The sequence below is a fragment of the Gossypium hirsutum genome, chromosome D10 (assembly GCF_007990345.1).
Source record: "Gossypium hirsutum isolate 1008001.06 chromosome D10, Gossypium_hirsutum_v2.1, whole genome shotgun sequence".
Taxonomy (NCBI): domain Eukaryota; kingdom Viridiplantae; phylum Streptophyta; class Magnoliopsida; order Malvales; family Malvaceae; genus Gossypium; species Gossypium hirsutum.
This window is the reverse complement of record NC_053446.1, coordinates 45,815,097-45,828,475: the sequence shown is the minus strand read 5'-3', so window position 1 is coordinate 45,828,475 and position 13,379 is coordinate 45,815,097. Positions and strand designations below refer to the sequence as shown.

At 27.8% G+C, this 13,379-nt stretch overlaps 3 protein-coding genes across 4 annotated transcripts; 1 reads left to right on the top strand and 2 right to left on the bottom strand.

The window, feature by feature from the left end:
- Nucleotides 1-428: 428 nt before the first annotated feature.
- LOC107915922 (probable peroxygenase 3) lies at nucleotides 429-5,069 on the bottom strand. The gene is made up of 6 exons (XM_016845111.2): nucleotides 4,846-5,069; nucleotides 4,629-4,778; nucleotides 2,621-2,706; nucleotides 1,624-1,718; nucleotides 1,416-1,541; nucleotides 429-1,303 (listed from the first exon to the last, which is right to left on the bottom strand). Exons 1-6 carry the CDS (start codon nucleotides 4,943-4,945, stop codon nucleotides 1,150-1,152), a joined length of 711 nt encoding a protein of 236 aa, XP_016700600.1. The 5' UTR covers nucleotides 4,946-5,069; the 3' UTR covers nucleotides 429-1,149.
- Nucleotides 5,070-7,533: 2,464 nt separating this feature from the next.
- On the top strand, nucleotides 7,534-10,480 carry LOC107914974 (probable peroxygenase 3). Its single transcript, XM_016844052.2, has 6 exons — nucleotides 7,534-7,694; nucleotides 7,770-7,919; nucleotides 8,990-9,075; nucleotides 9,840-9,934; nucleotides 10,015-10,140; nucleotides 10,229-10,480. The coding sequence occupies exons 1-6, from the start codon at nucleotides 7,595-7,597 to the stop codon at nucleotides 10,380-10,382; spliced, it is 711 nt and encodes a 236-aa protein (XP_016699541.1). The 5' UTR covers nucleotides 7,534-7,594; the 3' UTR covers nucleotides 10,383-10,480.
- A 205-nt stretch (nucleotides 10,481-10,685) lies between these two features.
- On the bottom strand, nucleotides 10,686-13,341 carry LOC107914975 (60S ribosomal protein L23). Of its 2 annotated transcripts, none has more exons than XM_041102385.1 (4): nucleotides 13,324-13,341; nucleotides 11,994-12,278; nucleotides 11,068-11,109; nucleotides 10,686-10,959 (listed from the first exon to the last, which is right to left on the bottom strand). In XM_041102385.1, the coding sequence occupies exons 2-4, from the start codon at nucleotides 12,244-12,246 to the stop codon at nucleotides 10,877-10,879; spliced, it is 378 nt and encodes a 125-aa protein (XP_040958319.1). In that variant the 5' UTR covers nucleotides 12,247-12,278; nucleotides 13,324-13,341; the 3' UTR covers nucleotides 10,686-10,876. The 2 variants fall into 2 exon arrangements, with proteins under 2 accessions (XP_040958319.1, XP_016699542.1); XM_016844053.2 differs by lacking the exon at nucleotides 13,324-13,341 and adding an exon at nucleotides 12,507-12,743.
- Between the last annotated feature and the right edge of the window lie 38 nt (nucleotides 13,342-13,379).

The window sequence follows — 13,379 nt, the reverse complement described above, 5'->3', positions numbered from 1 at the left end:
ATGATCTCTGAGAGATGTATAGGTTGCTTGGTTTGAAACATGATGTTATGGAATTTGTTTGAAAAACATTTTTTCAAAAACTGAAAACTAAAAATTTTGGTTTTTTTACTTGAATTAAAATCCTAGTTTAAAATTAAGGTTTGGTTTGAAAAGTTGTTTGTTTATAAAATTTCTTGACTTGAGATCAAGGTTTGAGTCGAAGCCTAAATTAGGAATCCACAACCATTTTCTAATGACTTAATTTTATATATTCTAGGTTTTTATATTTATATGTTTATAAAATTTAAAGTTTACATATGTTTAATAAAATAAATTCTATATAATTTTATTAAATTGCCACGTACTATTTTATTGGTTAAAAAATTGAATAAAAAATAATAAGTATCAAAGGCCTAAAAGATTTTAAATACTAAAATAAAAAAATAGTATATTTTTAAAATTAATTCATAAATTAAGCTTTTTCTAAATCTGCTACATCTGTAAACATAAAATACAAAAACAAAACAAACAAACATTTACATGGTACTATTTATTGTGTAACCTAATCTGTCTTCCTTTTAATTGTAATGTAAATGATTATGCCTTACATAAAAATACAAATGTTTTACATTCATTACGAGAATATAAACTTATTTTATTTTAGCAACCGAAATTACTGATATTGGCATAATGACTTAGTTGGTCCTCCAATATTATAAAAAATTTATTTTAACTTTCTTTTTAATTTTTCATCTCTTTTAATTTTTAAACTTGTGTTTTTTGTTAAATCACCTCAAAATGAATGAAAAAATTAACATTTTTTAACTTTGCATGAATTGCCACATGGATAACACATCAGCATTTAATTAATTTTTTTAATTTAAAAATTATAAAAATTATTTTAAAATCATAAAAATTATTAAAAAGGTGTAAAAATTATAATACTTTTAAATTATTAAAAATTAATTAAATGTTGACATGCCACTCACATGATAATCCATGTGTATGCCACGCCAACAAAGTTAACAAACGTTAAATTTTTCATCTATTTTAGGGTAATTCGGCAAAAAAATACAAGCTCTAGGGTTAAAAAAGCGAAAAAAAATAAATAAATGGCTAAAATAATTGTTTTATAAAGTTGGAGGGTCAAAAAAGTCATTATGCCTTATTTCATTTTCGCTTTTTGTTATCACCCTTGTTCATTTTGGCATACTGCTCAAACAAGCTCCCTTCACAACACGTTCTAGCTGCTTCTTTAGATAGAAACCCGTCGTCATCCCTGGCAAGCGAATACAAAACCAACCATTCCGCCTTGGCCAAAATCCTGCAAATCCATTATCAAACAACAATTACTGAATCCTACGTTAAAAGGCTGAAGGACTCAAACGAAATAAAATCAAGAGTTTGGGGGGGGGGGGGAAAGCAAAAAAACAAACCATCCCAAGAAGTCAAAAGGCACCCGATTTTCCTCAGTCAATCGCAACACCTCGAAGAATGTTAACTTGCCGGGCTCTGTGCGAGCATACTTGGTGAACACGTTCTCCAGGTTCACTGGCATAAACCTGCATTCAACAACTCTGTAATTTTAGAGGGTATAAAAGAATTTTCAGCGGTTGAAATATATAACTGATCTCATATGCAAACCTTCCTTCAGTGTCAAATGTTGCTGAATCACTCCCATGCTTCGCTTTATGTATTCTGTCTATGTAAATGGGTAATAAAATATTTGGTATCCACCCCTTCCAAATTTCCCAATCAAACCATATCAGCAATTTGTGGGATATAAGGCATAATTGCTTATTTGACCCTCTAATTTTACAAATATATATTTTAGTTTCTCATTTATTATTTCTTTTTTCTCTTTTACTCCCTTGAACTTACATTATTTGTCCAAGCACCCCAAAATGGATGGAAATGTTAATGTCTATTAACTTTGTTAACATACATCCACATGGCACTCCACATGTATGCTATGTTAGCAATTAATTATTTTTTTAATGTTAAAAAATATTTCTTTATAATTTTTATATCTTTTTTATATTTTTTTATTTTTTTAAATAATCTTCATAATTTTTTTTTTTGAATTTTTAAATTTTAAAAAATTTAATTAATTGCTTACATGCAATCCATGTGGGGATTGACGTTTATTCCACGTAGCAAAGTTAACAAACTTTAATTTTTTCATTCATTTTAGGGTGATTTGACAAACAACGCAAAATTAAAGACTAAAAAAACGATAAATTTAATGTATGGCTAAAATGATTTTTTTTATTAAGTTGGAGGGTCAAATAAGTCATTATGCATAGGTCATTATGTATGTGTACTTGTCACATAAAATTTTGAAAGGATTAGATATATTTTATCATATCAATTCAGAGTATTGCCTTTATCAATATATATTTAATGAGTGCAATTTTTTTCACATCAAGTATATAGTTTGATGTTTTTAATTTACTCAAAACTCAACATGCATCATTTACATGAACAGAACATAAAATCTTAATGATAGAAAAAAATGAAATAAAAATATATGTAAAGCTGTAAGTGAATATTTCCCCGTATATATGTATTCAATCACGTAGATTATATACATTGAGTTTTTGAGTAAATTAAAAATGTGGAAAGTTATAGTAAAACTTACAGGCAGAGTAGGATAACTCATTGTTCCATTGATTAGAACTCCTAAAATAAAAGAGGATACTGGACCGAAACCAATATCTCGCAAACCTAGTTTACACAAAGTAAAGATAAATTTAGGTCAAATCATGATTTTAGTCCTTCTATTATGTTCAGATTTGAAATTTAGTTTATATATTTTAATTTGACATAATTTAATCTGCTACTTTGATAGTGCAATTAGTTAATTCAAATAGCTAATACCATTATAATTTTTTTCGTAAACCATTCTGTCTAATTCATCACACAATATTCATTTTAGTCCTTGGAATAAATATTCAAAAATAGGGTAAATTATGTTCGGCCTCCCAAGCTTTAGGCTTTCTTTTTTGTTTGGCCTCAAATGTTTTTAATTTGTTTTTAAGTTGATAACATTTTCGGTTTAGAACACATCCATGTTATTAGCTCAATATCTCTATTACCTTTTTAATCAATTATGGTATTGATATTTTTCATTATATATTCATAAATAAATAAAAAAAGAGTTTAAATCATTATAATATTTGATACAATTTTATGTATTAATAAAATAATATTATGTTTTATTATTTTATTTTAAAAATAAAACTTTAATATTTGTGAAGTTATACATGCAACTTCTTTGAATTATAATTATAAATTTTTAAAATGGAGAAAAAAGAAGGCTCATATTAATGTGGAAACTGGGGGAATAAATATTAAACAATCTCTTTAATTAATATAGCATTGTCAAAATCGAACTGAATTAATTGACTAAATTAAAAATTGATGGTCCGATCAATTCAACATGTGTATATAATCAAAAACCAGAGTAAATTCTTTGAATTGGTCAAAAATTGGAAATCAATAAAAATTTGACAATTCAACTAATTATGGGAATATCTATAAATATTAGATATTAATGTGGCCAACAGATCTTAATTTTATATTACTAAAATATCAATAAAAGTGTAACTCAAAACTCAATAAATTAAATAGTAGCAAAAGTGCAAATTAACATGCATAGAAAGTGTAATTTTAGATTTGATATAACATTTTAATATTCAAATTTTAACCATAACTATCATGTGCATTTTTCTATTTCATTAAATATTGCATTTTTGGTTTATGTAATTAGTATTAATTTTATATTATTAAAATATGATATAAAAGTGTAATAATTTGAATAATAGTGATTATTCCAAATTTAATATTAGTTATAAAATATTATTTAAATGCCATAAAAGAATAAAATAATAAAATTTTAATTTTAATTCAAAAGTTTTTCTATATATTCTATAGATTATAGATTATGATTTATTTTATTTATAATTTAAAATTTGTTTATGGTTGGAGTTTGACTGGACAACTCGCTTTTACTGTTTAAATATTATAAAAATTTTATTATTTAATCTGCATTTGATCTGGTGCTAGGTTAAAAGTAATTTGCACAAAACTTTTATTCATGGAGTAGAAGTGTGTATGGTTGGGTTAAAATTGAAATAATCGATTAAATTAATTTTAATTGATTAATTAATTGGTCATTAAATTTAATTTAATTGCAATCGATTAAAAGTTTTTCTTTTAATTTGGGTTATCAATTAATTCGATTCTAAATCGATTAATTAACTAAATTAAAACCGAAATTGGTTAAAAGAATATATTATTTATATACAAGCCAAATAGAATGGACCCAAAAAGAAAATGATAATATGGTATATGATAGTGAGCTGTGGACGAAAGCAAAAAATAAAAAATAAGAATTTAAATAAAATTAAAATATAAAAAAGAAAATATTCTGAAAAAATTAAAATTAACTGAATTAGTTTGATTTAATTAATTAATTTTATAAAAGAAAAGTTTAGTTTAATTAAGGTTAAGCATTTTAAAAGACCGGTTAATTCGGTTTGTTTGTCAACTAAATCAAATATTTTTAAGGTGGAGAAAATAAAAACTTAAAAAAACAAAAGAATATACATGTAATAGGTTGATTAATTTCAATAAAAATAAAATACCGTTATAAGTGTCCCAGGGATAAATAATTCCATCGTTATCTCGATCAAAAAAGGCAACATGTTGTTGAAGTACACTCATTCCATTGTTCACACGTCCTTCCGTTCCTTTTGGATGTTCCACGTCAGGTGCTACCAGTGCTCTTGCCAAATCTGTCTCAAATATGGGTTAATTATTTTTGCATGAAAACTGGAAAAATAAATAGAATTAGAAAATTACAGGGCTTTGGTAATTTTTCGTCCAAGTTATCTAGAATCTTCCTTTCACTAGTTACTGGCGCTTTGGGTGCTACGGTTGCCAACGATTCATCTTTCTCCATTTTCGATTTTTTCTTCTTTCTCCCTTCAAGTTGTGACCTTTTGGATCAAAAAATTATTGTATTTATAAAAAAAAAAATCCAATAATCGGTTGTGCCAAATAATAATTTGATTTTTTCAATTCTTAGACAACTCCATCTTTTCGTTAATATATATGTTAGGATTTATTTTATGGACATAATATGTTTGGATTTAGTTAGGTTTTTATGTCATATTTTTTGTGTGACTAACTGATCCCTTGAATTAAGGGATCATGTCTTCTTCGTTCCATTGATATCATTATATATAATTTTACTGTTTATGTTTTTTTGGTTAATTTAGTTACTAAAATATAATTTTATGGAAATGCTTGATTAAAATATATTTTTTAACGTTATTGATATGATAATCTACTTGTACTTCACTCTGACATGGTACTATTTATATTATACATAATTAATTTAAAAATTATAAAAATATTCAAATATATTTTAAAAAACTACAAAAGGTTCATAAAAAATTAGTATGAAGTACATGTGGATTTCCATGTTAGAAAATTTAATATTTTAGGCACTATTTCTATTAAAAAACAACACTTCGACTCTTTTTGAAAGGATGATAGTAAAATTTGCCACTTCTTAAAAGGTTGAGGACCAAATTTAATTCAAAAAAAGAATAAAGGTCAAAATGACAAAAAAAATTGTAAACATTGAGGACTAAATTTGACATTATGACTATCATTAGTTTTAGACTAATATATTAAAAAAGCCCTTAAACCATATTTTGTTTAAATAAGCTCTAATACTAATTTTGTAGTTAAATAAACCATTAATCTATGATTTTTATCCATGAAAGCCCATGATTTTAATATTGAAGGACAATATTTTAAACTTTTGAACTAATTTGTATTGAATGTTTATATTAATTTGATGAGAATAGTTTATTAAATAAAAAATAAAATAATATTTTTAAAAAATTCAAAGTGTTTATATACATAACACATTTAATCACTCTTTTAAAATTTTTTTAGTAAATTACAATAACAGGGTAAAGCCCAAACAACAAACGCGACTCAAACTCAGGCTAAACCTGGGGCGGTGAACACCCTTGACCACCAGACCATCACATGGGGTTCACTCTTTTAAATTTTATGTTGATATTAAAGTGCATATAATTTCTATTGCATAAAAAAATTAAGATAAAAATTTTGGAATTCAAAAATTTTCACTTTACTTTATTTGAAACAATGCTAAAGAATCTTACGACCTTAAGTACAGAATCAAAAACCTTATAACCATAAATTTAGCTGCTGCTGCTTCTTCTTCTTCTTCTTCTTCTTCTTCATTTTCATTTCACCTTTCCATGCATGTAATATTAGTCATGTGAGTAATTTTTTTAGTTTTAAAAATGTCATATTATTCGATTTAATAAAAATATTTTTACATTGAACTTTGACTATTAAATAAAAAAGTAAAGGACAATTTTTAATATTAAAAGTGAAAGGATTCAATCTCAAATATATAAAATGTAGAAAGACTAAAGTATAATTAGACCTTTAAAAATTTTAGTTACAATCTTGAGATATTAGCCAACCAGATCACATGATTCTTGTGATCCCTTAATCACACTAAAAACAAGACATAAAACCCAAGTAAACTCTAACATATAATCAATGTTATCTATAAAATTTGGGATTAGAGGATGAATCCATTGGATAATCTTCAAATTTAAAAAATTAAAAGGAATAAGTTCATAATAATTTTTTTTAAAATTAAGGAAAAACTTAATTAAAAACATAATCAAAATATAATGAAAATTTTTAAAAAGAAATTAAAAATCATAAAATAATTTTTTTTTAAATTAAGACTTCTCCATTTTCTAACCGATATTTTAGGTCGAAATAGTTATAGTTATTTCCAATTATAATTTATATGGCACTGGTTCAACATCTAATTCTCGATTTAACCAATTTAATCAATCCATCAATCTGATTTAGAGAATATTGTTGATAATTATTTAACATTTCAATGCATTGAACAAAGACACTTTTTAGAAAATTAAGAAAATTTTAAAAGTTTTAAAAATTAAGGAAAATTTATTTAAAAACATGATAAAAATAATAAAAATAATTTAAAAATCATAAAATCATTTTTTTTTAAAATTAAGATTTTCCCATTTTATAACTAATTTTTTTAGGTTGAAATGGTTATAGTTATTTCTAATTATAATTTATATGGCATCGGTTTAACATTCAATTCTTGATTTAACCAGTTCAATCAATCGACCCGGTCTAGTTTAAACAATATTGATGATAATTATTTATTTCAATGCATTGAACAAATACTTTTTTTAGAGAAAAACAAAGAAATGGTGAAATTAAAAAGATAGTTAAAAATAGAAAATCTAACAAACAAATGATTGGGTACAATGGTAAGACACATTGCACTCCTAAAAGGAGAACTTAGATTTGAACCTAGGAGATGACATTGTTGGGAGAGGCAGCCATGAATCCCGAACATAGACCGTAAAACGGACATGAAGAATAAAAAAATAAAAAAGCTAAAGTATTAATTAGTAGAAGCAAATAATTGTAATTGTGGAAAGTGTGCTTATAAATATGCATTCATTGTTTGTGCATAGGCTCATAACTTGGAAGAAGAAAAGAAAAGAAAATGGAAGTCGGTGAATGCATTGCAACAGAAGCACCCAAGGCACCAGTGACTAAGGAAAGAAAGATCGGAACAGACTTGGAAAAATATATAGCAAAGCCATGTAAATGTTCTATTTAGTGATGAAATAAAATGTTAGTTTATGGAATTAAAATAGTAAAAATGATTGTGGTATCAGATGTGGCAAGAGCACTGCAAGCTCCAGATGTGGGAAATCCTGATGGGACAAAAGGATATCCAGATAATGGAATGACTGTTCTTCAACAACATGTTGCCTTCTTCGATCAAAACAACGATGGAGTTGTTTATCCTTGGGAGACTTTCAAAGGTATAATTATCCTTCTTTTTTCTTTCTTTCCCTTTTTACGACATAAAACTCAATCCATTGTGGCATAATGATTTATTTAGTCTTCTAATTTTATAATAATAATAAAAGTTATTTTAGTCATCCTTCATTTAATTTTTCACATCTTTTAGCTTTTAATTTTGTGTTTTTTTGTTAAATCGCCCTAAAAAATAAAAATAAAAAAAATTAACATTTGTTAACTTTGCCAACGATTAATTAATTTTTAAAAAAATTAAATATTTTTAAAAAGTATAAAAATTATAATTTTTTTAATATTTAAAAGATAATTAAATGCTAACATGGCATACACATGAATTACCACGTGAATGTCACGTTAGCAAAGTTAACAAATATGAACTTTTAGATCTATTTTAGGTGATTTGACAAACAATATAAGTTCAAATGCTAAAAGAGATAAAAATTTAAATAGAAAGTTAAAAAAAAATTCTTTATAAAATTGGATGGCTAAATAAGTTATTATGCATAAAATATATAAAGGTAGAGGTGAGGAGTAGAATGAGCAGTTTGAAAAATGCCCAATTTGGGGGGGTAATATTGGAATTTCATGTAATAGAGAATAATGTTTGGATTAGTTTCAGTGGCTTAGTCGATTTGTTCATTTATTAAAATTTAAAAACCGAATGGATCGAGCCAAATGAATGCACACCCATAAAACCGAGCCCCTTCTTGTTTCGTGTTTGCCATTCCTAACCTCCTTATCACTTTTAACATTAAGTCTACCTACTTATCTTATTCAATATTTTTTTTTAAATTAAAAAATATTAGTAAGATATTATCAAACACATTTATAACAGAATTAAATGTTAAAAGTTTTAGTTTTCAATAAAATAAAATAAAAATTAATGATTTATGTTAATTTTACTATTTTAACATTTGATTTACATAGTAAATATTTATAATTTTATTATATAATATAATTAAGCGATTGTTTAATATTTAGCCTAATTTGTCCAAATTTCAATCTTTCCCCTTGAATTTAGATTCACTATTATTCATTTACATAAATTTTATGTTGAGTTCGTGAAAATCAGGTATTCGAGATCTTGGGTTCGATCCATTTTCCTCATTTGTCATAACTTTTGTAATTAATGCAGCATTTAGTTATCGCACTCTCCCGGTAAGTTCTTCTCACATTCATTTATAAAATTTTGACTATTATTATTTATCAATGTCATGCAAAGTTTTGATATTTTTATCATATCAAACCACATTCTTGTATTTAATAATTAAATTCTTTTTTTTTGTGTCAAACGTTTTCAATATATTCAAAGCTCAACAACTCCAAATATAATAATTAAATTATTAAACTAAATGCTAAAAGAATTTAGTAAAAGATCACTTTAATCTCTATCAATTTCAAATTTCAGAAAAATAGTCCCTCTAAAAAATATTAGAACAATTTAATCTATGTCAAATTTGAAAGTGAGCTATTAAGGACAATTAATCAATCACGGTGTTATTGTCTTTTGTCAATTGTACATAATTTTGATTGGTATAATAACAATTTTAGCCCTCGATAGTTACATATTTTGTTAGTTTGGTCTCATTTCTATAAAATTCAACAATTTTAGCCTCAACATTTATAAATTTATAAAAATATAGCGGGCTAAATTTGTTAAATTATAACTAAATCGATAGAATATATAAATTATGAAAACTAAAATTGTTATTATACTAGTCAAATTTATGTAAAATTGATAAAAGTCATCAACACCGTGATTAATTATCTTTAGTTGCTCACTTTCGAAATTGACAAGGATTAAATTACTCCGTTTTTTTAGAGAGACAGAATTTGCTAAGACACTAGAGAGGTGTTTTTACCAAATTGGTGTATGAAACTAAATTAGTCATACATGGTGATAATGTTACTGCATTTCAAAGGGGTGGGTGCCAAATCCGTTACTTCCCATATACATAGAGAGAATACACAGAGATAAGCATGGGAGTGATTCAGCAACATATGATACCGAAGGAAGGTTTGCATATCAGATTCTTATATATTTCAACCACTGCAAACATGTCTATAAGATTCTTATAGGGAAAATGTTGAATGCAGGTTCATGCCAGTGAACCTGGAGAACATGTTCACCAAGTATGCACTCACAAAGCCCGACAATTTATCACTCAAGGAGTTGTGGCAGATGACTGAGGGAAATCGGGCCGCTTTCGACTATCTTGGATGGTCTCTTCAAACCACCATCCTTTCTCTTCAAACCTCCACCCTTTTTCTTTTTTCTGAAGCTCTTAACTGTGATTTTCCGGGTTTGCAGGATGGCATCCAAGTTGGAATGGTTGCTGTTGTATTATGTAGCCAAGGACAAGCAGGGTTTTCTGTCCAAAGAAGCTGTTAGAGGGTGTTTTGATGGGAGCTTGTTCAAGAACATTTCCAAAATGTACAAGGACTCAGATAGAAAGAGTAAATAAAAAACACTACCCATCACCTTTGATTTCCTACTTATATCCCCAAAATAAAGAATTTGTATTTGATACCATATTTATGCTTAAGTTCATACATTAAACAATACTGCGTAATTCATTGTTTCTATTTTTATATCCCCCAAATAAAAGAACAAGTATTTGATACCAACTCAAACCCTTACTCCAGACCGATAACCCAACCTATCCACGATCCAACCACACCCTATTCACGATCCAACCAGTCCAACCGGCTGGTCGGGTTTGGAGAGTATGAACTGAGACTTGAGATAAATATAACTGACGGCAGGATTTAGAAAATGAAAACACCAGTAAACATTAAAAAACTCTCCACAAACTACAATTTACCTCCAAAATCAAGATCAAATCAAAAGATACCATCCAAATGATGTTCTGAAGGAAAAATAAAAATAAACAAAATCTTGATCCAGCAAACTATATTAGTCCCATGCAGAGAAACACAATGACTAAAATGTGAGTTCCTAAACAATGGCATTAGCTGCACTTGCAATCCTTGGCCATAGATCAGCACACTCTTTTCCAATTGGACCAGTTATAGCAGAACCTAGAAAGCCAGAGAACAAAATGTCAAATGCAATAGCATTTAATCTATAACATTTAAAAAGATTGGATCTACTGAATGGTTGAACTGGCTTTGGACTTGTCATTGTACCTTTCATTTCTCCCTTTGGGTTCACAATGACACCAGCATTATCTGCAACGAAACAAGATTCATTTCGACTTAGGAACTTAAAACAGGAAAACATGGATTTGAAACATTTGAAGATTCGTAAATGGACCACATGCAAGGTTCAATGGATAACAAAGGATTCTAGACTAGTAATAGTATCAACCATGACATTTAAGTAGCTATGAGACTTATGTCTTGCAATACAACATTATTTTAACTAAACATGCAACCATAAGGGGATAGAGAGACGATCATAATAAGAACATTTTACATCGAAAATGTCCCAACCTGGACAGCAATGATAACAATGGTTACCAACTGGTATTGAGGTAAGGCTGGTACGTCAATTTAACTGGCTATGAAAGGTATATAGAGACCCTGAACATATAAATTCTCCACACCACATCACCAGCATATCAAACAACAACAAAAAAGAGGCAAGAAATACAAAGGGAGACTCCATGGATGAGGAAACAATGTATCAAACTGCAAAAAGGGAGATTCCGAACACAAGAAATCTCACTCAATAAAATAATTGAACACTAAGATAATGCGCACATCACAACACCACTTAACCAGTAAACAGCCTAAACACTTCCCATGACTTGCATACCTATAAAATCAAACAATTACATCCACCCTAAACAAAATTATGGAGCATAAACAACCATAAATAGATCACCAAATTCAAGTCCCCTGCAATGTAATGGAACTACATAAATATAACAACACTGGTTCACTAGTAAACTGCTTAAACATATTTTATGATTTGCATACCAAGAGTACCTTTTACAAACCCTAACTATGAAACATAAACAACCATCAATAGATTACTATATTCAAGTCCCTTTACAACGAAATGGAACTACAAACAATCTATAAATCAAGAAATCCACACGAAAATTTACCTTCAAAGTACATGTAAACACCATCCTTTCTGCGCCAGGGCTTGCGCTGTCTCACAATGACAGAAGGCAAGACCTTCTTCCTAAGATCAGGCTTCCCTTTCTTGACAGTAGCCATTACCATATCTCCAACACAAGCTGATGGCAATCGGTTAAGACGGCCCTTGATTCCCTTCACCGAAATGATGTATAAGTTCTTAGCGCCAGTGTTATCAGCACAGTTCACTGTAGCCGCCACTGGCAGACCCAGTGACATCCTAAACTTGTTACCAGCTGAACCTCCACGCCCTAATAAAAATATCACAACTTTATCAACTATCAAACAGCTTATGAGAAATAAACAAGACCCCAAACAAAGAGATTTCCCTAAGAAATAAAGAAAACAAAATGAATAAAATCTGGGTTTTGTTTATAGAATTATGAAAGCAAATATAAAAGGTGGATCTTGTCTTCATTTAGCTTGCTCTTTTTTTTTTCTCGGGAAACAAACGGAAAGAGAGAAATATACAGACTAACCTCGCTTCGACATTTTCGACGGCCGAAGAGAAACAGAAAGCAAGGACTAGGGAGATTTGAGAATTATATAGATGGTGTAGTTAGGGTTTCTTTGGGTTTTGCATTTCAGGTGACTGAACTGTTCCCGATGGGCATGAAATTGGGCCTGCCCATAACCTTGGGCAGCCTCCTAATTATATTTGATTAATAAATAGTAAAATCAATTTTAGAGTGCGTTTGATAAATTATGAAAAATATATATTTTATTGAGAACATTTAAATTTTTTAATGGTGATTAATAATAATATTAATATTTTACTTAATATATTTTTTTTAAAAAAACTGTTAATATGATGAATAAGTAGATAGATAGCTGCTTACAAATGTAATGTTGAAAATATTATATTTAATTTTTTATAACAAATTTATCTAATTAAATTTTTTAGTGACTTAATTTAAAATAAAAATAACTTCTGATTTCTCCCAGTGTTCACGAAAATACTAAAAAAATTATTTTTAAGAAAACAAAACTCATGAATACGTTAGGTTTGGAAAAAGGATATCTTGATATTAATAAGACACGATGATTGAATCATTGATTTAATTAATTCGAAGATATTACCTCGTTTTTTTTAAAAAAAAATTCTAATTTTTAGTTTTGAAATTTTAATAAAATTTAATGTCGGTACTTCTTTCTTTTGTTTTTAAAAAGCAAATTTAAGTTAAATAGAGAATAAAAATAGCTAAAAAAGGTAAGAGTGCACCGAGCTACCCGCGTGTGCCGCTTCCCTGAAATGCAAACAAAACTTAAAACTACAGGGCCTAAACTGCAGTTTACCTCCAAAAAGGTTGAGGGACTAATGCTGGAATTTTCTCTTTCTTCCCTTTTCACGT